The 25,300-nt window shown below is 46.0% G+C and overlaps 1 protein-coding gene across 3 annotated transcripts in view; it reads right to left on the bottom strand.

The window, feature by feature from the left end:
* Positions 1-25,300, bottom strand: part of LOC141087507 (uncharacterized) — an 86,790-nt gene that overhangs the window by 44,514 nt on the left and 16,976 nt on the right. The window contains exon 2 of one of the 3 annotated variants that reach the window (XM_073573050.1): positions 6,081-6,199. The exons of 1 other annotated variant lie outside the window; for it this stretch is intronic. In XM_073573050.1, the coding sequence (XP_073429151.1) occupies positions 6,081-6,199 (119 nt within the window). The remainder of the gene's footprint in view (positions 1-6,080; positions 6,200-25,300) is intronic. One more of the 3 variants, XM_073573051.1, reaches the window with a different exon arrangement.

Raw genomic sequence — 25,300 nt, 5'->3', positions numbered from 1 at the left:
TAGCTATGGTTGAAGTGGTAGGGGCTCTGGAAACTGTTGTGGTAATGCCATTTGGGGCAAATCAGACTACTAGCATTTAAACACCACACCAGTGTTAATTCTAGTTTAGTCTGTGACAAGTTAGCCTTAGTGTCATAGTAATTCATGAGTTCTGGATGGGGGGTTAGCAGGAAGCCCATTACATTTCACTGAGAAAAGTGGCGGGGATGATGATGATCATGATCCACCTCACTCCCTTCAAAAGAGATGCTGTGCTGCCTGACGCTGATGAGCCCAAGCAAGAAAAGTCACACAGTAGTGTAATTGCTCTTCTGGGTCTAGCAGCATATTTCCTACTGGACGTCTCACTGCCAACTACAACTAGGCAATGTAGTCCCCGACTATGGCAGGATCATTGTGACTACACAGCAGTGGGGCACTCTAACACATTCTGCAGTATGCATAATGTCCTAAATTTGGTGATGAAATGCTTGTTAAAAATATATAGAGGGTAGAAAAAGGTGGTGCCCATGGCCAGGAGAGTGTCCAGAAATTTCATCCATTCTTATGTAGCTAAGAAAGCCCTACTACGGTTGCAGAGACAGGAGGATCAGCCGTTGTCTTGCTTGATCTGCAATCTCCAAATCTCTGGACCATCAGTACAAGTGGTCAATGATTAAATCATGTACCTCACCACCGGGAGGGTGTCTTCACCACCGGGAGGGTGTCCTCACCACCGGAATGGTGTGGGGTATTTTGAGATGAAGCTTAGGCAGCTCATCTGGAATGTGTGTCAGGTTCAAAAAGACCATTAGAATTGTGAGTAGCAACAACTGTGATGTCAACCATTTTATTCCATCGATTCTTATATTAGGGAAAATGATCAGAATCATGCAACACAGCATAGAGAAAGAAGAATATCTTTCACATCTTGATCACTGCCTGGGGCTGTTGGGGACTCAGATAAACAATGTCACATGAAGAAGGAAGTAAGGGAGGATGAAGAACTAGAAGGACTTGAGGTCAAAGTGTTGCATGTCGAGAGGGACAAGAAATTTCTAGAGGATTGTAGCACCTGCATCTCTGCCTGCAGTCCCTCTCTCCCTGCAGAGAAACCAGCGTACTCACCGCTGAGGCTCCCGTCCTGCTCCTTAAGGGTCTGCTGCTGCCCAGGGTGCACGCACTCCTAGTAGGTCTCCAGACACTGTGGTTAGAGCATGTGCACACACTTATTCTTTCTTAATGGGGCTTTCTCTAAAGCAGGGGTCGGGAACCTATGGCTTGCGAGCCAGATGTGGCTATTTTAATGGCTGCATCTGACTCTCAGACAAATCAGTCTAAACACCAGGTGTTTTATCAGGCTGTCATGGGCATGATAGCGCGGCAAAAACCACTTCTGATCGGCAGTGAAATCATTCCCGCCTGTCAGACAGCCGCAGTTCTCACACTGTCAAAAGACAGCGTGAGTGCTCAGCTGTGATCGGAAGTATAAAGTTTACCTCTGGTCACTGGTGTCAGCTGATGGGACAACTTCTCCTATCATCCGACACCTGCTGTAGCTAATAACAGCGAGAGCAGGAGCGGCGGATGGGAGTATTCATCAGCCGCTCCTGTGCTGTAAATAAATAATTAAAAAAAAAAACATCTTTGGTTCCCCTGTATTTTTGATAGCCAGTCAGGCAAAACTCACTGCTGCGGGCTGCAACCCTCAGCTGTCAGCTTCAGCAAGGTTACTTTTTCTCACCATGCTAGCGGGGATCTCACTGAGGTCACAGTAGTTCAGCACGGCTGGGAACGGAGCCTCAGTAACCGGACGTAAATTCAATGACGTCACCACTGGTCACTGAGGGCCACTCAGTCACCAGTGTTTTTTCCATCATGGCATCGTCCAGGTTGAAAACTGTTTATCCCCCAGACATGGATTACGGTGTGGGTCAGAACGACGGACAGGTATGGTATATTGTTGTTTTTTATTTTTGGTTTATTACAGGAGATCGAGGGCTTCGGTGGAATTCGTTGAGGTCGTAAGTATGGTTTAATTAAGATTATTAAAGGAGCATGTCATTCTTTCAATTAAAGGACTTTTTTCTGTGTGTGTGTTTTTTTTTTGCAATGTCACTATGAGATTAGTAATGGATAAGTGTCTTATAGACGCCTCTCCATTACTAAGCCTTGGGCTTGATGTCACCTGACAATACAAAGATGACATCAACCCCACAAATATTAACTCTATTTGCCACCGCTACAGAGCAAGTGGGATGAGCTGGGCAAAGAATCAGAGATGATGCATTTAATAGATATGCCTTTTCTGGGAAGGTGTGGGTTGCTATTTTTAGGCTGGGGGGGCAATATCCATGGCCCCTTACCAGCCTGAGCATACCAGCCCCCAGCTGTTAGCTTTAGCAAGGCTGGTTGTCAAAAATGGGGGGGGACCCCAGGCTGTTTTTTTTAATTATTTATTTAAATAATTTAAAAATATATTAAAAATAAATATAAATAAAATAATAAATTAAAAAAAAACAGCGTGGGGACCCCTCTATTCTTGATAACTAGCAATGCTGAAGCCAACAGCTGAGGGTTGCAGCCACCACCTGTGACTTTTGCCTGGCTGGTTATTAAAAATACAGGGGAACACACCCCGCTTTTTTAAAATTATTTATTTACAGCGCAGGAGCCGGCTGATGAAAACTCCCATCTGCCGCTCCTGCTCTCACTGTTATTAGAGGCAGCAGATGTCGGATGATGGGAGTAGCTGTCCCATCACCTGACACCAGTGACTGGAGGTAAACTTTATATCTCTGATCACAGTTCTTTTGACAGCGTGGGAACCACGGCTCTCTGACCGGGGGGGATAATTTCACCGCTGATCAGAAGCAGTGCTTGCCACGCTGTCATGCATATGACAGGACAACAAACACCTGGTGTTCGGGCAGCTGAACCCGAATAGTAACACGGACTTCCTGGTGAAGTACATGTTCGGTGTCAGTGCCCGAACAGTAGGTGTTTTTGGTACCGACGCCGAACTTTACTGTTCGGATTCGCCCATCTCTAGCTATGTCTCAATCCATCCATCCCTCATCCACACATCCATCCCTCCATTCCGTCCAGCTATCTACATCCATCCATTTCTCATCCAGTCATCCCTCCAGCCATCCATTCTTTATGCCTCCGTCCCTCATCCACACATCCATCCATCCCTCCAGCATCATTGGTTAGCAATAGCATAACAACGTTATTAAAAAGAATTCAGAGACTTATTGTACTTTGAAAGTGATGATGTTACATAAAATGCACACATTTACTAGTATTTAGTTTTAAACATATTGTATGTTAGGAACGGCGGAACGCACTAAATAAATAATTTAAAAAATAGCAGAAAAGAGAACGGCACTCACCGGGTAATGTAGTCAAGACTTTATTATAAAAGCATATCAACGGGAGAACGGGTGCAAAAAGGAAAGAGCAACGACTATCGTTTCGCGCTGCAAAGGCGCTTCCACAGGTTACATGGTGAGCTGCACCTTGACTACATTGACTACATTACTCTGTGAGTGCCGTTCTCTTTTCTGCTATTTTTTGCTATGTGGATTAGCTTATTTTCCATGAATGTGCACCTAAGGATAAAACAGTTGTATTGCCGGCTGCGTCTCTTTTATACACGTATGACGGTTCGGATGCGTGGACTATTGTGACGGTGCTTGCTTTCTATTTCTGGACTTTGCAAATAAATAATAAAGTGTGTTCGCCGCTCGGGGTCCACCGTGCAGAAGGTGTTAACACTGCTGCTGAATAATGGCAGACGAGCTATATGGCGGTATAACGCGCACGGGTTAAACGCCACCCGATATGCGCGTACTCTGTTAGCTCTCAGAGGCGCTGTAACATAAACGCCGAGCCTGTTAGACTCACAGGTCTCAGCAAAATTGCACGCGTGGTATCCGGTCACAGGACATGGGCCCAAGGCTGAGGTCGGTGTCCGTGTAGACCTACCGTGTGTGCGGTGTCGTGCGGTGTGTGCGGACGCCGGTAAGTGCTGCTGAATGCAGCACGGCGGCAAACACAGCCGCTATGCGATAGAGCCGTAAGACGTGACACAATCGGACGCTAGTGTAGAGGTGCTGTGTGCACAGTGGCCTATGGCTTGCCACTGACTGGCGCTGACTCTTTCTCTAGTTCCCTGTCCACATGCGTAATATCAAAGGGAAGGGAATCATAATAAGTCAGTCACCAGAATCATACATCCATCACCATTCACACATCTAGCAAGTGAAGTCTATACTAGCGTATGGCCGAGCGGCCATGCGGGCCTTTTATAGCCGAGCGCTGCCGGGACCTTCCAGATCTCTGAGATGGACCAATCAGATCTGGAGAAGGACCTGAGCACGTGACTCCTGACCTCCAATGGGAGATTGTCTCGTGAGCATGCTCAGTGGAGCGGCAGATGAACTTAGCCTCAGGAATGGCTTGCTGCAGAGCAGCATGTGAGGCTCTGGATTCCTGTTGTGTAGCTGCAGCAATCCGATGCCTAACAACTGTATGGCTCTCACAGAATTACATTTTAAAATATGTGGTGTTCATGGCTCTCTCAGCCAAAAAAGGTTTCCGACCCCTTCTCTAAAGTGTCCCCAGCCAGTAGCTGAAGGTCTCTTACTATTTAAACCGCCTCCTCCAACATGAAGGTGCCTGTGCAATGTTGTGAGTTTATTTCTAACACGCTTGTCAGTTCTCAGGTCCCTGCATTTGCATCGGAGTCTGCTGCACCAGTCAGTGCTTTCTTCAATGGTAGTTGAGTCTGTTGCACCCACCAGTGCTTCCTTCAATGGCAGTCGAGTCTGCTGCACTCGCCAGTGCTTCCTTCAATGGCAGCCGAGTCTGCTGCACCCGTCAGTGCTTCCTTCAATGGCAAATGAGCCAGCTGCACCCGCCAGTGCTTTTCTCAATGGCAGCCGGGTCAGCTGCACCTTCCAACGCTCACCTCAGTGGCAGCTGAGTCAGCCATACCCTTCAGTGCTCACCTCAATGGCAGCTGAGTCTGCTGCACCCGCCAGTGCTTCCTTCTACGGCAGCCGAGCAAACTGCACCCGCCAGTGCTTTCCTCAACGGCAGCCGAGCCTGCTGCACCCGCCAGTGTTTCCCTCAATGACAGTCAAGCCATCCGCACCCGCCAGTGCTCACCTCAATAGTAGCTGAGCCAGCTGCACCTGCCATTGCTCACCTCTACGCAGCTGAGCCAGCTGCACCTGCCATTGCTCATCTCTCTGTCAGACTGTCCTGTCTGCATCTGCAGTTGCTGTCATCTTCTCTGCCTGCCTGCATCTGTTGGACATTCCCCTAGTCCAGCCCAGCTACATGTTTCTAGGGGTCAGCTGCCATCTACCCAAGGTCAGTCCTGGAGTAGCACCTGGATCACCTCCCATGTCTCTACACGGACTGTGGTGTCGTTAGCTGCTGCATGTCTATGGTCAGATTGGGTGAGGCTCCTAGTCACGCTCCTCCGGGTCTTCCTTGGGCTTTGGCACAGTGGTTCCACCACCCAACCTGTTACAAAGATGAGGCTGGCACTCATTGTGATGATGATGAGGAGGAAGATCACTCTGGCTATAACCAACCTAAAGTTAATTTTCTCCTGGGTGCCACACTTTCAATACTATGGCCACTTTCCTAATAATATTATCCTGCAGATAAACCCCACATTTCCAGGTTACTAGTATTATCAGACCTATCAGGTTCCCTTTAAGTGTTTGAAATAGGTTGGACACAGTTCTGGAAGACCTTGGAGTGGTAGACATATCAGGGCACTTGGATGGTTTTGAACACTTTCAGTTCATGATAAATTGCCTCAGTCCAAGTCAAATGTTTCAAACAAATCGGACAAATTGAACCCTACAGGTATTTCAGGAAATTTGTTCATGTCTAAAAAAAGAGTTTTGGGAACTCCATGGGATGGATACGCAAGAAATTATAGCTACTCACACTCAAATATTATGCAATTGGAAGGTCAAAAATAAGTTTTGGAGTGATTCTTTCATCCATAATGTTCTAGAGAGCCAAAATAAGCAATTTTTTTATTGTCTGACAAAAAAATTCAGTGTAAAGCTTACCATAAAGACAGTTCATCATAACTAGTCTCCTCATCATTGTCCCAGTTTGCTTGAAAATCAAGATCTTTATTTGCCAACGGAATAGGAAAGTGGACGATGGACGTGTTTTCCATCCTATCCTGGAAACAGTTAAAGAATTAGTATTGAGTAAATATTTTTTTAAATCTAAAATTACACATGCAGAATATACAAATAGCTATATGTGCTATACACAAATACAGTATACATGTGTATATATTGTAGGGATTTGCTCTGGAAGGTAATGGCAGGGCTGCAGTAACAAGGCAACACAACAGCTTAAAATCTAATTTCAGTGGTTTAATGTCACTTTGCAAACAGCAGGTTAACAGAAAATAAGGGAAAAACATAAATGTACTCCAGCTTGGAGAACCACTGGTCCCAGACTCACCCCTTGCATGGGGTGCCAGGTCCTGTGGCATCCACCAGGTGCCATTCCCAGGGTTGTTGAGAGTCTTGCTGCTATAGTCCTGCAGCCCGGGGATCCTGTATACAAGTTCAGGCTAAGTCCAGCCAAGTTCCTGTAACTTCCAGACACACACTCACCATGTTCCAAATACCAACTTCCATTACATAGCCCATAATCTCTCCCACTGGTGAGGTAAACATCACATGGGCTGATCACGTGACCATGACATCATCGCAGATCCTGTCTTTAGGGAAAAACCCGGCCAAACATTAATCTGCTGGGAGAAATGTATCTCCCATCCAGTAAAACACCCTTTACTGTACCACATACCTTCCTCCTATGTTCAACCCTAGAGGGGTGGACACATGACATACAGTGAACTCTGGACAGGGCATCTGCATTCCCCTGTAGCCTGCCTGCCCGATGTTCTACTGAAAATTTTAAATTTTGCAGGGACAGGAACCACCTGGTGACTCGGGCATTCCTCTCCTTAGCTTGACTCATCCACGTAAGAGGGAAATGATCTGTCACCAACCGAAATGTTCTCCCCAGCAAATAGTAGCGCAATGACTCCAGTGCCCACTTGATGGAAAGGGACTCTCTCTCCACAATACTGTACCTGGTTTCAGCTGGGGTAAGCTTCCGGCTTAGGAAAATAACGGGATGCTCTTCCCCCTTAACCTCCTGAGACAGCACGGCACCAAGCCCTATCTCAGAGGCATCAGTCTGCACAACGAACTCTCGTTTGAAATTTGGAGTGATCAGGACTGGTGTACCACACAGTACCTCTTTTAACTTTGTAAAGGCCCCCTCTAACTGATCATTCCAGTGGACCATAACAATTTCCTTCCTTTTAAGCAGTCTGTTAAAGGCGCGGACAGGGTTGCAAAGTTGGGAATGAACCGCCAGTAATATCCCACCAAACCTAAAAAGGCTTTTACGTGTTTTGCTGTGAGAGGACGGGGCCAGTTCTGAATTGCCTCCACTTTGTTTACTTGAGGCTTGAGAACTCCTCTCCCAATGACGGAACCCAAGTCCGAACTTCCTCCAACCCTATGGAACACTTCTTTGGGTTGGCAGTTAGCAAAAGTACAGGCAGTGATAGACTCTCTGCGACAAGCAGAACTAAGTGACTTTCCCAGTAGGTGCTGTACACAATAATATCGTCTAGATAGGCTGAAGCCTTGGGCGTTACAAAAGCCGTTTTTTCCTTCGCCGCCTCTGTTAAGGGTACCTGCCAATAATCTTTTGTGAGGTCCAGAGTTGTAAAATACCGTGCCTGCCCAAATTGCTCTATCAACTTGTCAACCCGGGGCATGGGGTAGGCGTCAAACTTTGAAATGTCATTAAGCTTTTTAAAATCATTACAGAATCTTAGAGACTCATCAGGCTTGGGTATTAGGACTATTGGGCTGGCCCACTCACTTTGGGACTCTTCTAAGACCCTTAACTGTAGCATAGTTTTCACCTCTTCCGAGCTTGTCGCAGGGCCTCAGGCCCCCGATATGTTTTTAGTCGGACTTTGGCCTGTGGGTCCGTGACAATGTCATGTTGGATAGGGGAGGTGCATCCGGGGAGCTCAGAAAAAACATCTGTATTGCGGGTTGGGCTTCTCCTGCCTCGCCCCGAGGTAATGGAGCCTTCTCCATCTGAAACGCAGGCACCGGACTATCCCCACCAAGGTTTTCTCTATCTTTCCATGGTTTAAGCAAATTAACATGGCAAACCTGTTCTGGCTTTCTCCGTCCTGACTGGTGTACCTTGTAGTCTACTGGCCCCACCTTTTCCATGATCTCGTAGGGTCCCTGCCACCTTGCAAGGAATTTGCTATCTACGGTAGGCACAAGTACCAACACCCGATCCCCAGGGCTAAAGGTTCTTACCCAAGCCTCCCGGTTATAGACCCGACTCTGTGACTGTTGTGCTGCCTCCATATGTTCTCGGACTAAGGGTAGGACTGTCTCCATTCTTTCTTGCATTTTTGCAACATGTTCTATGACACTTTGGCTATATCGAGTAAGCCCCGTGGATGTCTGCCGTACTCTAGTTCAAAGGGCGAGAACCCCGTAGATGCCTGAGGCACCTCCCGCACTGCAAACAACAAATATGGCAATAACAGATCCCAGTTCTTCCCATCTTTGGAAACTGCCTTCTTTAACATGTTCTTCAGCGTCTTATTGAACTTTTCTACCAGACCGTCTGTTTGGGGATGATAGACCGATGTGCACAACTGCTTAACATTTAGTAAACGGCAGAGTTCCTTTATAATTTTTGACATAAAGGGGGATCCCTGGTCTGTTAAAATCTCTTGATGAATTCCCACCTGTGAAAACATACCCATGAGTTCCTTTGCTATAAGCTTAGCTGATGTGTGGTGCAGAGGAATGGCCTCAGGATATCGGGTAGCATAATCTAGAACTACCAGGATGGTGTCCCCTTGCTGACTTATTGAGAGGCTCCACCAAATCCATTGCCACTCTCTCGAAGGGTACCTCTATAATTGGCAAAGGCACCAAAGGACTCCGAAAGTGAGGCTGGGGACTGGTTACCTGGCACACTGGACAGGAACTACAGTACCGTTGAACTTCTTCATGGACCCCTAGCCAGTAGAACCGCTGCAGAATTTGGTCTAGGGTTTTCTTTTGGCCCAAATGCCCACCAAGTACATGCGCATGCGCTAAGTCCATTACCAGCCTACGATATGTCTGAGGTACGAGTAACTGTTCTACCTGTTTCCCACGTATTTTCTCCACTCGGTACAACAAATCTTGGTGTAGTTCAAAGCGTGGCAGCACTGTAGCTACCCCAGGTTGTTGGGGTTCGCCATTGACAAACAGTACATTTTTTCTGGCCAGAGCCAAAGTAGGGTCTCGGAGTTGCACCGTACCAAAATTGTCACCTGACACATTCAAGTCTGACAACTCGGGTCCCGGCGGCAAGTCTTCCACCTCTCCAGCCAATACTTCTATGGGAGAACTCTTCCCCTCGTCCACCGAAGGGAAGGTTACCCCTACCGCCAGCACTTCTTCCTCTGGGCCACCAGGTTCATGCCCTACTTCTGGAGAGTGTAACTTGGTTGCCTCTGGTGCTGGCAGTTGCTCCGTGGGTGAGACAACAGATGGCCACAGCATAGAAAATAAAGGAAAGTCTCTTGCAATTATGCATATATGGGTGTGACCGCCCTCTTTCTGAGCTGGGAAAACCATCCTGTCTGGCCTAAGCTTTTACTAGTGGTTCAGCCACTCGATCCTTGTTCACATTCACGTCACTTGGCTAGTGAAAAGGTTTTAAATACTAGAGTAGGGACTGTCCCACAAGGGTTGCCGTGACGTGGCGGTATGGCTTGTACATTATTTTGATCAAAATTATGTTTACTAAATACCCTTATTATTATTATTACCTTTATGCATTCTTTGCAGTTTATTTTTTTTACATTTTAGTTCAGGATATTTGTGTTTTTTGCTTCCTGTCTTCTCTGGTAAGGGTCATGTGTTAATTTGCACTTACATTGTGCATACCCATTAACTTACTTTTCTCAGTTCAGATTAGTTTTTTATTCACCTTCATGACCGGTTACCGTGGGCAACTGCACCGCCGTGTTAATGTCTCTTTACTCACAACTTTACCTAGTACACGATATCCTTCAATTTACAGTCACTAAACACACTAATCCTCCTTCGGGCACAGGAAAGTCTACCTCCGGTTCACCACCGGGCAAAAGACTGTCTAGTTCCGAGACCATTTACCGCTGGCGACCTCATTGCTGTGTAAGCTGTGAGTGCCAGGTATCTCAGCTGCCTTGGCTGCTTGGCTCCGCTGGCCTGTGTTGCCTCACACAGGTGGAACTCTGCAGAGCCGACTGCTCTGTACTCCTCCAAACACCAGACTGACACTGATTCTGACCCTGACCTTACACACCCAAACCCTTTCCTGCAGGGATTTTAACTTGGATCTGTGACCTTCAGCCACATGGAAAACCTGGGCCTGGAATGAAACAGACTGCACAAATACCATCCTGCAGTATGTTTAAAAATACAAAACCCAGAGCAGATTTTCCAAAAATCTGCCTTGGACACTAGAATGCCCAAGATTAACACTTATTTTTAGTCCGTATTGCAATCACAGCTACGCCTGTGACTGCAATACACTTTCTTGGCCTCCATACGCCTCTGTACGCATCCTAGGGAGAACACACAGCGACCCTTGCCTTTGACACCAGTCACTGCCTCACAATATCCATAAATTAACCCCTTCACCCCGGGACATTTTTCATTTTTTAGTTTTTATTCCTACTCTTTTCCCAAGAGCCATAACATTTTTATTTTGTTAATCAATATGGCCATATGAGGGCTTCTTTTTGCAGGACAAGTTGTATTTTTTTATGATACCATTTATTTTTCCAAATAGTGTACTGGAAAACGAGAAAAAAATTACAAGTACGGTGAAATCGCAAAAAAAGTGCAATTGGACAATTATTTTTTGGGTTTTTTATTTACCATGTTCACTATATGGTAAAACAGACCTGGCAATATGATTCTCCAGGTCAATACAAGTACGAAGATATCAAATACGTGTAGTTTATTTTTTATTTAAGTGGCGAAAACAAAATCCAAAATTTGTATGAAAAAAAGTTTTTGCTTTTGCCCCGGTTTTCCGACATCCATAGCATTTTCATTTTCTGGTATCTGGGGCTGGGTGAGAGCTTACTGTACTTTTTGTGCTTCCCTGGGGCAGAGGGACTCCATTGTATGTGCGGGGACATCGCCATTAGTGACAGGTATAGCCCTTTCATTTTGTTCTGGTATATACCCAATTGTGGTTAATGATACTGTGGGTGTGTTGATTAACGGCCTTTGATTGTTATTGGGACTTTTCCTGTCATGTATAAAGCACACTCTTTATTTTGGGTGGGTAGGAAGTCATAGCATTTGGCAGGCATGTAATTATATAGCAGAAACCATTGTAAATCTACCCCCTGAGTGTATATTTTAGGTTTTACATTGCATATACTAGTGCCATCTATGTGTTAGTGCTGTCCATGTACTATTTAGCACAACCTTGGTTTTCGGTCCCTCTTTTTACTGCACTTTTTTTGTATATATAATTTTGTAATTGTTCTAATAAAGTTTATAACTTTTAATGAAACTATTACATGCGTCTTGTTGTTACCAATATTTTATATATTATTGGCAACCCAAATGATGACTTTTTTTGCCCTGAGCAATTCTGGCATTTTGATTTTGTTTCTTGCTACTTCGTCTACTGATCTGATTAACTTACTATTTTGGTAGATCGGACATTTCTAAACACAGTAATAACAAACATGTATTTTTTTTATTGTTTTATTTTCAATGGGACAAAACGGGGGTGATTAGAACTTTTGTGTTTTTGTAACTTTTTTTTCATATTTGAAAACTTTTTAGTCTCACTTTTTACAGTATTTTCTAGTCCCCTTCAGCCCTGCTCTGTGTAGCAGAAATGATGATCTCCTATGAACGGCGGCCACGAGCCGGCATTCACTGGAGTATCATAATGAAAGGCATGACGGTCCATTGCTGACCCCCTGGCTGTTATGAAAATCCATTGACGCCCTCGATCATGTGTCAGAGGCACCTAAGGGCGGGATTTGTGATGCACTTCAGGCTGGCTCATGTTAGATTTAACTGGTTATCAACTAATTATTAAATAATATTAAAATACTAATTACATCACTTCATATTGATCGATATTAAGTATGCCAACACCTCCCTTAATACAGTATGAGCCCTCACACAGTCCACTATATTCAGTATGAGCCCTCATATAGTCTCTATATTCAGAATGAGCCCTCATATAGCCCCCTATATGCAGGCACACATCCTATACATAAAAAAACACATAGTCACCTCACTCCCATTCCCCCCACACTCTATTTCCGTCTCCAGTGCACTGAGTCTCTGCATAGCAGACACAATGAAGTGACATCCTTGCTTCTGCTGTCTCAGTTGAACACACTGATTAGTGGAAGGTTTCAGCAGCTCTGTCCTCTACAAATATATTGACCATTGCGCATTGATATCTGATCGCAGGACCCGGGATGCCAGTGAGTCACTGTTTTCAGCCCTTCGACTGCCCTTTGCCCAAGTATGATACTTTGTGACTACTGACATGAGATGATGTCTGATCACAGTACATTACATACCAGCAGTCCTGAGCTGGGATCGGGATAAGTCGGTGCACCTGACCGAAATGGGCGTGGTGCACTTAAAAGGAGCGGAAACTTGGCGGGAAGGTTACTACAGAGCAGGACGAAGGTTGACTCCCTCTCCTTAACTACTGCCACTGACGCCAGTCCTTTACTGACTGTCCTCCACTCATACCTGCTACCCAGTGCCCCTCCACGAACGAGACCAGTGATGGGTAGAGCAGCAGACTTGCCGACCGTTCCTGAGCTTTGTGATACTGTACGAGGCCTTGTCACCTCTGTGGCCTGTACGGCAGTGTGCTCCCAGTGTGCCATGTCACACTTTAGGAACCCACAGAAGGAACTGTATTCCCTCTCCAACGGACCCAAGATCTACGGACCCAAGTTCAACGGTCCCAAGTTCAATGGACCCAAGACGAAATGATCTGGATACTTCGGCACGGTCAGGAGATAGTGCATCTCATTTCTACACAGCAGAGCCAGAGACTTTGTTCACAGACTGTGACGCCATCGGGAACTGTTCCATCCACTCTCCAACAAGAACTCCAATCGATAAGTCTCTACCTTCACTTTTTCCCTTCTTGTTGTGTTTGTTGTATAGTTCACCATTTGCCTTAACACCTCCCTGTGTTGAGGTTTCCCTGAATTCATATACAGTAATTGCTTAAGTAAACTTTTGTTAACCCCTTCTCTGACTCCTGCTGTTCACTGCATCCGACGGACCTTAACAATGGGGAAAAGGCAATAATTGTGGTGGTGGAGGAAAGGACGATGATGGTTGTGATGGAAAGGGCAATAATGGGGTGGTGAGGAGGAGGAAATGATGGAGGTTGTGGAATGGGCAATGATGGGGGTGGTGGGGGGAAAAGGCAATGATGGCGGTAGTGGAAAGGACAATGATGGTGGGAAGGGGAATGATGGGGGTGATAGGGGAGGAGGAAATTATGGAGGTGTGGAGGAGAACGCAATGATAGATGTGGTGGAAAGGGCAATGATGGTGATTGGGGAGAGGACAATAATGGGATGGGAGGAGGAGGACAATGAGGGGCGGGAATGGAGGAAGGGAGATTTTTAATGGATTTAGGGGAGGTGGAGGAAATCGTTATTATCGCTTATCATGTTTAAAGGGAAGCTGTCACCACATTTTTTGCCTACCAGCTAAAAACATCAGTTAATTCGGTGTCAGCTATGCATTCCACAACTACTTCTGAAGCCCCCTGACTCCCCATGTATCACCCATAAAAACCTTTTTTATTACTCCCGCATTCTTTAATGCTGTAGATAAGCCCCCAACCGACCTGCAAGTGAAGAAAAATAAGTTTTATTTTACTCACCCGGGGGTGGGGGTGGGGGGGCATTACAGAATGCTGTAGATAAGCCGTGAAAGGCAGTGGCTACATCTTATAGCGGCCAAAACAGGTGACAGGTTCCCTTTAACACAGTCGCTTAGTATATAATGAACTCACTTATTATACATAGCACAGGCCCTTAGTATATAGTGTACTAGCTTATTATGTGTAGTGCCATCCCTCAGTATATAGTGTAGTCACTTTTTAGGTATAGCACAGACCCTTAGTATATAGTGTACTCACTTATTATATATAACATCATCCTTAGTTACATAGTTTTCTATTTTTTTATGTATAACACCGTCCCTTATTACATACCATCCTGTTGTGAGTTCATTTTCCCCTTCATTACTGAGGCCCGAGGAACTCCCTCTTCTGGTAAAGAAAGGTAGTGAGCCTGATTATCAAACACCTGAGGCTGATGATGATGACTGGCTGAGTGGAGTTACTGACTGGATATAAGGCTGCCGACGCCCTTCTGCCCTGCGGGTGATTTCTCTGTGGGATCCTTGATGACCAGTCTGAATTCCTGCTCCTCTAAAGCTAAGTTTGCTGCTCGGCCTTTTGCTTTGGTGCTTTGACTTTGTTTTGCTTTGTTTTTCTGGATTTCTGCCATTCCCTGCTGGGGTGTGCTGAATTCATTTAGCTCTGTCTTCTGAAAATACCTGAGTGCTGATTTAGTTTTTGAAGCCTAGCTGCTTCAGGGCCTTTTTCATATCAGCTTGTTGGCTTACGTCTTTGATAGGGTTTTGGCAGTTTGCAGACAGCAGCCTTCCTGTCCTTTCCTATCTAGGTAGTTTTGGGCCCCGTCTTTGCTCAGTCTATCTTTCTGTCTGTGTTAATATTTTTATCTTGCTTCACCGTCATTATATGTTGGGGGCTGTCTATTGCTTTGGGGTCTGCTGGGGCAGTTTTGATTTCCCCTTTCTTTCTTTAGGCCTATGTAATTCTCCGGCTGTGATCGAGGGGTCTAGGGCATCGTAGGAACCCCCCACGGCTACTGCTAGTTGTGTTGATAGGTTCAGGGGTCTGCAATCTGATAGTTGCCAACTTCTCTGGTTTTCTGGACTTAGCTTGTATTTCTGCTTTTGCCTCCTACGGTGACTCATTCATAACAGAATCACCCGCCATACCGCAGATCCTAGGGTACTCAATAGCAGGAAAGAATTGTAAAAAAAAAAAAGAGTTTGTCAGAATTTTTTTTTTTGTGTATATTTTTTCCTCTATACAGTCATATGTTAAAGTTTGGGCACCCCTATTAATGTTAACCTTTTTTCTTTATAACAATTTTGGTTTTTGCAACAGCTATTTCAGTTTCATATATCTAATAACTGATGGACTCAGTTATATTTCTGGATTCAAATGAGGTTTATTGTACTAACAGAAAATGTGCAATCTGCATTTAAACAAAATTTGACCGGTGCAAAAGTATGGGCACCTCAACATAAAAGTGACATTAATATTTCGTAGATCCTCTTTTTGCAAAAATAACAGCCTCTAGTCGCTTCCTGTAGCTATTAATGAGTTCCTGGATCCTGGATGAAGGTATTTGTGACCGACCATTCCTGCTTACAAAACAATTCCAGTTCAGTTAAGTTTTATGGTCGCCGAGCATGGACAGCCCGCTTCAAATCATCCTACAGATGTTCAATGATATTCAGGTCTGGGGACTGGGATGGCCATTCCAGAACATTGTAATTGTTCCTCTGCATGAATGCCTGAGTAGATTTGGAGCGGTGTTTTGGATCATTGTCTTGCTGAAATATCCATCCCATGCGTAACTTCAAATTCGTCACTGATTCTTGCACATTACAGTATTGTCAAGAATCTGCTGATACTGTGTTGAATCCATGCGACCCTCAACTTTAGCAAGATTCCCGGTGCCGGCATTGGCCACACAGCCCCAAAGCATGATGGAACCTCCACCAAATTTTACTGTGGGTAGCAAGTGTTTTTCTTGGAATGCTGTGTTTTTTAGCCTCCATGCATAACGCCTTTTTGTATGACCAAACAACTCAATCTTTGTTTCATCAGTCCACAAGACCTTCCAAAATGTAACTGGCTTGTCCAAATGTGCTTTTGCATACCTCAGGCGACTCTGTTTGTGGCGTGCTTGCAGAAACGGCTTCTTTCGCATCACTCTCCCATACAGCTTCTCCTTGTGCAAAGTGCGCTGTATTGTTGACCGATGCACAGTGACACCATCTGCAGCAAGATGATGCTGCAGGTCTTTGGAGGTGGTCTGTGGATTGTCCTAGACTGTTCTCACCATTCTTCTTCTCTGCCTTTCTGATATTTTTCTTGGCCTGCCACTTCTGGGCTTAACAAGAACTGTACCTGTGTTCTTCCATTTCCTTACTATGTTCCTCACAGTGGAAACTGACAGGTTAAATCTCTGAGACAACTTTTTGTATCCTTCCCCTGAAAAGCTATGTTGAATAATCTTTGTTTTCAGATCATTTGAGAGTTGTTTTGAGGAGCCCATGATGCCACTCTTCATAGGAGAATCAAATAGGAGAACTACTTGCAAGTGGCCACCTTAAATACCTTTTCTCATGATTTGATACACCTGGCTATGAAGTTCAAAGCTCAATGAGGTTACAAAACCAATTTAGTGCTTCAGGAAGTCAGTAAAAAGTAGTTAGGAGTGTTCAAATCAAGAAAATGATAAGGGTGCCCATACTTTTGCACCGGTCAAATTTTGTTTAAATGCAGATTGCACATTTTCTGTTAGTACAATAAACCTCATTTGAATCCAGAAATATAACTGAGTCCATCAGTTATTAGATATATGAAACTGAAATAGCTGTTGCAAAAACCAAAATTGTTATAAAGAAAAAAGGTTAACATTAATAGGGGTGCCCAAACTTTAACATATGACTATATCTCTGAGGCCGTAGGGGGGAATTTTTTTTTCTCTCAATGGACATAAAGCAATTGTCTGATCGTGTGGAGCAGCTCGCTGCGGAAGTGCGGGGAATTTCCGCCTACCTTGCTCATTCACATGCTGCTGAACCAAAGATTCCTACACCTGATGTATTTTTTGGGGATCGGTCTAAATTTTTGAATTTCAAAAATAATTGTAAATTATTTTTTGCCTTGAAGCCTAACTCGTCAGGGAGCTCCGCGCAGCAGGTTAAAATTGTCATCTCTTTGCTGCGTGGCGATCCCCAGGATTGGGCGTTTTCTTTGAAACCAGATGATCCTATTCTGACTAATGTGAACGCATTCTTTCAAGCTTTGGGGTTGTTGTATGACGAGCCTAATGCCATTGATCAGGCTGAAAAGACCCTGCTGACATTGAGCCAGGGTCATGATTCTGCAGAATTGTACTGTCAAAAATTCCGAAAGTGGGCAGTACTTACTACCTGGAATGATAATGCCTTGGCTGCTCTCTTTCGGAAGGGGTTGTCAGAAGCCGTAAAAGATACTATGGTGGGATTTCCTGTTCCCTCTGGTCTTGACGATTCTATGTCATTAGCCATTCAGGTTGATCGGCGTTTGCGCGAACGCAAAGCTGCACGAGAGGTGTTGCCACCTGTTGAACAAATGTCTGAACCTATGCAATGTGATAGAGTTTTTTCCAGAGAGCAGCGTCAGGAGTTCAGAAGGCGTAATAAGTTGTGTTTTTTCTGTGGAGATGCCTCGCATATTATTTCTGTCTGTCCTAAACGAGAGAAACGCTTTGCACACACGTTTTCTGTTGGGGGTGTTCAACCTAAGTTTCTTCTGGCTATTACTCTGATCTGCTCCCTGTCCACATTTTCCGCCAAGGCTTTTGTGGATTCGGGAGCAGCCCTAAACCTAATGGACTTGGATTTTGCTAAACGTTGTGGATTTCCGATGACACCTCTGCAGACGCCTATCCCTTTGAGGGGGATTGATGCTACTCCTTTGGCTAAAAATAAACCCCAGTTTTGGACCCAGGTGGTAATGCGGGTCGCCCCAGACCATCAAGAAAATTGCAGATTTTTGGTGTTGCATAATCTGCATGATACTATTGTTCTGGGGTTTCCCTGGTTACAGATTCATAATCCAGTTTTGGATTGGAAATCTGTGTCTGTGGTGAGTTGGCGTTGTCGGTGTGCCTTTAGTGAGGCTCCGGTGTTTTCCACCTCTCCTCAGTCGCATGATGTTCCTGATTATTTGGCGGACTTTTATGATGTAATTAGTGAGAATGAGTCTGCGTCTCTGCCTCTTCATAGGAGTTATGACTGTGCAATTGAACTGAGCCCGGGGTGTAAATTTCCCAAGGGTCGGCTCTTCAATTTATCTGTACCCGAGCACGAGGCTATGCGATCCTATATTAAGGAGGCGTTGGAGAAGGGTCATATTAGACCATCCTCGTCACCCTTAGGTGCCGGTTTTTTTTTTGTAGCCAAAAAGGATGGATCATTAAGACCTTGTATTGATTATCGTACCCTCAACAAAATTACTGTTAAATATCAGTATCCGTTACCCCTGATTTCTGATCTATTCTCCAGAGTTAAAGGTGCTTGCTGGTTTACCAAGCTTGACCTCAGGGGGGCGTTTAATCTTATTAGCATTAAGCATGGGGATGAATGGAAGACGGCGTTTAATACTCCAGAGGGACATTTTGAGAACCTGGTGATGCCTTTTGGGCTCACTAATGCCCCTTCTGTCTTCCAGTGCTTCATGAACGATATTTTCCGAGATTTTGTGGATAAATTTTTGATTATCTATCTGGATGATATTTTGATCTTCTCCAAGGATTGGGATTCTCATGTGGAACATATTCGGACTGTGTTCCGGATCTTGAGGGAGAATTCCCTGTATGTCAAAGGATCTAAATGCCTTTTTGGAGTACAGAGGATTTCTTTTTTGGGATTTATTTTGTCCCCGTCAACTATTGAAATGGACCCGGCCAAGGTACAGGCCATTCACGATTGGGTTCAGCCCACTTCTTTGAAGGCCCTCCAGAAGTTTTTGGGTTTTGCTAATTTTTATCAGAAATTTATAGCAAAATTTTCTAGTATTGCCAAGCCATTGACTGATTTGACTAAGAAGGGTGCTGATGTGTTAAATTGGTCTCCGGAGGCTGTTTCTTCCTTTCAGGAGCTGAAGCGAAGATTCACCTCCGCCCCGCTTTTGCGGAAACCTGATGTCTCACTTCCATTCCAGGTAGAGGTGGATGCTTCTGAGATTGGTGAAGGAGCTGTTTTGTCCCAAAAGGATCCTGTAACATCTAAAATGAATCCCTGTGCTTTCTTTTCCCGAAAGTTCTCTCCATTTGAACGTAACTATGAAGTGGGGAATAGGGAACTGTTGGCCATGAAATGGGCATTTGAGGAGTGGAGACATTGGTTGGAGGGAGCTAAGCATCAAGTCGTGGTCCTCACTGACCACAAGAATTTGATTTACCTAGAGTCGGCTAAGCGCTTGAACCCTAGACAGGCTAGGTGGGCCTTGTTTTTTACACGTTTTGATTGTGTGGTTTCTTTTCTTCCTGGAACGAAGAATGTCAAGGCAGACGCCCTCTCTAGGAGCTTCTTTGCTGATTCTCCTGTGGTGACCAAGCCTGCTACCATCTTAGGCGAAGGGGTAGTTCTTTCTGCCATCTCGCCCGATTTGAGACGTGCTCTGGAAGAGTTCCAGGAGGACAAACCTGAGCGTTGTCCCAGTGGAAAGTTGTATGTTCCTGACCAGTGGAAGAAGAGAGTGATGTCTGAAGTTCATTGCTCTGCTTTGGCTGGTCATCCAGGTATTTTTGGTACTAGAGATCTGGTGAGTCGGTTTTTTTGGTGGCCCTCCTTGTCTCGTGATGTCAGGAATTTTGTGCAGTCCTGTGGGACGTGCTCCCGGTCTAAATCGTGTTCTCGCTCTAGTGGGTTGTTGATGCCTTTGCCTGTCCCCAAGAGGCCATGGACCCATATTTCAATGGATTTCATCTCTGATATGCCTGTCTCTCAAAGGATGACTGTTATTTGGGTGATTTGTGATAGGTTCTCTAAGATGGTTCATCTTGTACCACTCCCTAAGTTGCCGTCTTCCTCTGAGTTGGTGCCCCTGTTTTTACAACAGGTGGTTCGTTTGCACGGGATTCCTGAGAACATTGTATCTGACAGAGGAGTCCAGTTTGTGTCTAGATTTTGGAGAACTTTCTGTTCCAGGCTGGGAATTCAGTTGTCCTTCTCCTCTGCTTTTCACCCTCAGACCAATAGGCAGACAGAGAGAACAAACCAGACCTTGGAGTCATATTTGAGATGTTTTATTTCTGCTGATCAGGATGATTGGGTTTCATTTTTGCCCTTGGCCGAATTTGCTTTAAATAATAGAGCTAGTTCTGCCACTTTGATGTCACCTTTTTTTGTAACTTTGGGTTTCATCCTCGATTTTCTTCAGGGCAGGTGGAGCCCTCTGCCTGCCCAGGTGTTGACACTGTGGTGGAGAGAATGCACCAGATCTGGGACCAAGTGGTGGATAAGTTATCTCTCTCCCTGGAAAAGGCCCAGCGGTTTTCCAACCGACATAGGACCATTGGTCCCCAGTTTAAGGTTGGTGATATGGTGTGGTTATCATCAAAAAATATTGCTATGAAGGTGGCTTCTCCTAAGTTTAAGCCTAGATTTATTGGACCTTACAAGATTGTGGAGATTATTAATCCGGTCTCTTTTCATTTGGCTCTTCCTGTCACATTTAAAATCCATAATGTGTTCCATAAATCTTTGTTGAAGAGGTTTGTTGAACCTGTTGTTCCGGGGGGGTGGCACCTCCAGACCCTGTATTGGTTGAAGGTAACATGGAATATGAGGTAGAGAAAGTACTGGATTCCCGTCTGGCTAGACGGAGACTCCAGTATTTGGTTAAGTGGAAGGGTTATGGTCAGGTGGATAATTCCTGGGTCTCTGCCTCTGATATTCATGCCAAAAGATTGGTGCGTGCCTTTCATCGGGCTCACCCTGATCGCCCTGGTGGCGTAGTTGAGGGTTCGGAGACCCCTCCTCAAGGGGGAGGTACTGTTGTGAGTTCATTTTCCCCTTCATTACTGAGGCCCGAGGAGCTCCCTCTTCTGGTAAAGAAAGGTAGTGAGCCTGATTATGAAACACCTGAGGCTGATGATGATGACTGGCTGTGTGGAGTTACTGACTGGATATAAGGCTGCCGACGCCCTTCTGCCCTGCGGGTGATTTCTCTGTGGGATCCTTGGAGACCAGTCTGAATTCCTGCTCCTCTAAAGCTAAGTTTGCTGCTCGGCCTTTTGCTTTGGTGCTTCGACTTTGTTTTTCTGGATTTCTGCCATTCCCTGCTGGGGTGTGCTGAATTCATTTAGCTCTGTCTTCTGAAAATACCTGAGTGCTGATTTAGTTTTTGAAGCCTAGCTGCTTCAGGGCCTTTTTCATATCAGCTTGTTGGCTTATGTCTTTGATAGGGTTTTGGCAGATTGCAGACAGCAGCCTTCCTGTCCTTTCCTATCTAGGTAGTTTTGGGCCCCGTCTTTGCTCAGTCTATCTTTCTGTCTGTGTATTTTCATCTTGCTTCACCGTCATATGTTGGGGGCTGCCTATTGCTTTGGGGTCTGCTCTGGGGCAGTTTAGATTTCCCCTTTCTTTCTTTAGGCCTATGTAATTCTCCGGCTGTGATCGAGGGGTCTAGGGCATCGTAGGAACCCCCCACGGCTACTGCTAGTTGTGTTGATAGGTTCAGGGGTCTGCAATCTGATAGTTGCCAACTTCTCTGGTTTTCTGGACTTAGCTTGTATTTCTACTTTTGCCTCCTACGGTGACTCATTCATAACACCATCCTCTCTAGTTATATATGGTGCTGTGTCTTATTATATAGCTTACTCTGCTGTTACGTACAGTGCTGTCTCTTGCATATCGTATTCTTGTTATTTTGTTATTCACAGCGCCATCTTTAGGTATGTAATGAAAACAGGGCTCTATATAATCCAATATGTAAAGAACGGTGCTGTACATAGCAGGAGAGGGCACTGTATAAGGGATGGCAATATACATAATAAAGGAGACTATGAAATATATATACAGTTGTGGCCAAAAGTATTGACACCTCTGCAATTCTGTCAGATAACACTCAGTTTCTTCCTGAAAATGATTGCAATCACAAATTCTTTGGTCTTATTATCTTCATTTAATTTTTCTTAAATAAAAAAACACAAAAGAGAATGAAGCAAAAAGCAAAACCTTGATCATTTCACACAAAACTCCAAAAATGGGCCAGACAAAAGTATTGGCACCCTCAGCCTAATACTTGGTTGCACAACCTTTAGCAAAAATAACTGCGACCAACCGCTTCCGGTAACCATCAATGAGTTTCTTACAATGCTCTGCTGGAATTTTAGACCATTCTTCTTTGGCAAACTGCTCCAGGTCCCTGATATTTGAAGGGTGCCTTCTCCAAACTGCCTTTTTTAGATCTCTCCACAGGTGTTCTATGGGATTCAGGTCTGGACTCATTGCTGGCCACCTTAGAAGTCTCCAGTGCTTTCTCTCAAACCATTTTCTAGTGCTTTTTGAAGTGTGTTTTAGGTCATTGTCCTGCTGGAAGACCTATGACCTCTGAGGGAGACCCAGCTTTCTCACACTGGGCCCCACATTATGCTGCAAAATTTGTTGGTAGTCTTCAGACTTAATAATGCCATGCACACGGTCAAGCAGTCCAGTGCCAGAGGCAGCAAAGCAACCCCAAAACATCAGGGAACCTCCGCCATGTTTGACTGTAGGGACCTTGTTTTTTTCTTTGAATGCCTCTTTTTTTCTCCTGTAAACTCTATGTTGATACCTTTGCCCAAAAAGCTCTACTTTTGTCTCATCTGACCAGAGAACATTCTTCCAAAACGTTTTAGGCTTTTTCAGGTAAGTTTTGGCAAACTCCAGCATGGCTTTTTTATGTCTCGGGATAAGAAGTGGGGTCTTCCTGGGTCTCCTACCATACAGTCCCTTTTCATTCAGACGCTGACGGATAGTACGGGTTGACACTGTTGTACCATCGGACTGCAGGGCAGCTTGAACTTGTGTGGGGAGGTGGACCCCCATATAGTGTTTGGGCCGGAACCAAGGGGACCGCCATCAGAGTTATTGAAGGAAGCACAACAGGGGGATTACAAAGGGAGACATGCGACTGAGGTTGTCAGGGCAACAAGGGGTGGGGCTAGGGTAAAAGGAGCAGGGGACGCGCTGAAGTGGCAGTTGGGGAAGAGAGGGAGTGAAGGCAAGAGGCAGGGTGACTTGCAGGTGCACCGAGAGGAGCCTGCGAGGAGAAAGCAACCGATTGACCGACAGGAGAGACGTGAGAGACTGTGCCCAGAGACTGCTTCCCGCTCCCGTTCTGAGAGAATTATCCCCGCTAACCCCCGCCTTGAAGGGAGAGGAACTATACCTCCGGTTGTGGCCGTGAGTACTGGTAACCAGGCCTCAGAGACCTGGGCCCTTCCCCCCTGCCTTCCCCCATCACGCCTACCCGGCCATCATCGGCCTCAAGATACGCCACATTGTCACAGGCGGGATAAAAGGCTCGCTACCCTGGCTTAGGAAGAGACTCCTTGGTAAAGGACGGCTACAGGCCTTTCTGGGGAACTGCATCATCACCGTGCGCCACCTCCATCATTTACTTCAGGTCCCGTTGAGCCCCAACGGCACTGCTTTCTTCAGGGCCTGTTGCGCCCCAGCGGCAGCATTTTCTTCAGGGCCTGTTGCGCCCCAGCGGCAGCGTTTTCTTCAGGGCCTGTTGTGCCCCAGCGGCAGCGTATCCTTCAGGGCCTGTTGCGCCCCAGCGGCTGCATTACCTTCAGGGCCTGTTGCGCCCCAACATCCCCGTATCCTTCAGGGCCTGTTGCGCCCCAGCGGCAGTGTTTCCCTCAGGGCCTGTTGCGCCCCAGCGGCAGCGTTACCTTCAGGGCCTGTTGCACCCCAACGTCCCAGTTTCCTTCAGGGCCTGTTGCGCCCCAACGTCCTCGTTTTCTTCAGGGCTTGTTGCGTCCCAACGGTATTATTTTCTTCAGGGCCTGTTGCCCTCACCGACGTCACTTTCCTCAGGACAGCCGCCTCAGTGACCTCAACGCGGCCACGCTACTGAACCCCGCAGTCCCTGAAAGGCTAAGTGAAACTATATTTGGTTAAGTTTGTTGAGTCCCTGCGTGGACTGTTGGTGTTGTTTCTTTATCCTTGTTTTGTTCAGCCTAGCCCATCGGCTAGAGTTATATAAACGTGATTTCGAAAACCACCATTCGTCTAGTGTCTCGTCACTGCATCCTGCGAACCTGTCCGACCCTACACTTGGCGTAGTCGGCAGGATGCAGTCTCCGAGCATAGACGGTGGTGGAGCAGGTCAGGGGGAAGCTGTAGAATCTGTAAATAATGAGGGCCCCCGTACTAGCATTTCATTGGGGGCCATGCTGAACAACCTGCCTAGATTTTCCGGCTCCAATACTATGCTATGGAGCTGGACAGAGCGAATGCGGGGGCTCTTTCGGATGCACCCAATGACCCCTGACCTGGAAGCTGAAGTGGCACTCATGGCCCTAGACGGGGAGGTGCGGAGGTCAGTGATGTTGAAACCTCCGGGGCACCGCAACACTTTTGAAAAGGTGTTGCAGAGAGTGGAACAGACGCACGGAGATCCCACTGAGGTGGGAGAGTTAAGGACCCGTCTGTTTAGTCGGATGCAGGCAGAGGGGGAGACGATTACTCAGTATATGAATGTGCTCCAAGAATTGCATACGGCTATTGAAAGAAAAGACGGGGTAGGGGTAGGACCTGTTGACATTACCCTACGTGACCTACTGGTGACTGGACTGCGAGATCTACTGATAAAACAGGCATTACGGGAACAGATCAGAATGAATCCCCAAATAGATTTTTCAGAAGTGGGAAGTCAGGCACGGGTTTGGGAGCAAGAGCAGGGGATGGCGGTCCCCGTGGGGAAGGTCCGAGGTGTGGAGGCCTCCTCGAACACAGTTGAGGAACCCTAGTGGGTGGAGGAGATGAAGCGAGAATTGAAAAATATTAAGAGCGAGTTGGCTGAAGTAAAGAGAAGAACCAAACCAGAGACTGGACGACCCAGTGTTAATCCCGGTCCCTGGGGGTCACGTTCTCCGTGGGGTGGTCAACCTATACCGGCCCGGTGTTATGAGTGTGGAGAACCAGGCCACTTCGCCCGAGAGTGTCCGCGGCGTGGGAGATACCCACCCCGGCGGCCATTAAACTAAAGGGCTCCGGGCTGGGGGGACGCCGCTCGGAGCCGAAAACCACAACTAGGGGTGGTGGAAGTCCCGAAGATTTGA

This window comes from Dendrobates tinctorius, unplaced genomic scaffold (genome assembly GCF_039654945.1).
Source record: "Dendrobates tinctorius isolate UK_male_01 unplaced genomic scaffold, ASM3965494v1 ptg000034l, whole genome shotgun sequence".
Classification (NCBI taxonomy): domain Eukaryota; kingdom Metazoa; phylum Chordata; class Amphibia; order Anura; family Dendrobatidae; genus Dendrobates; species Dendrobates tinctorius.
This window is presented reverse-complemented; position numbering and strand designations above follow the sequence as displayed.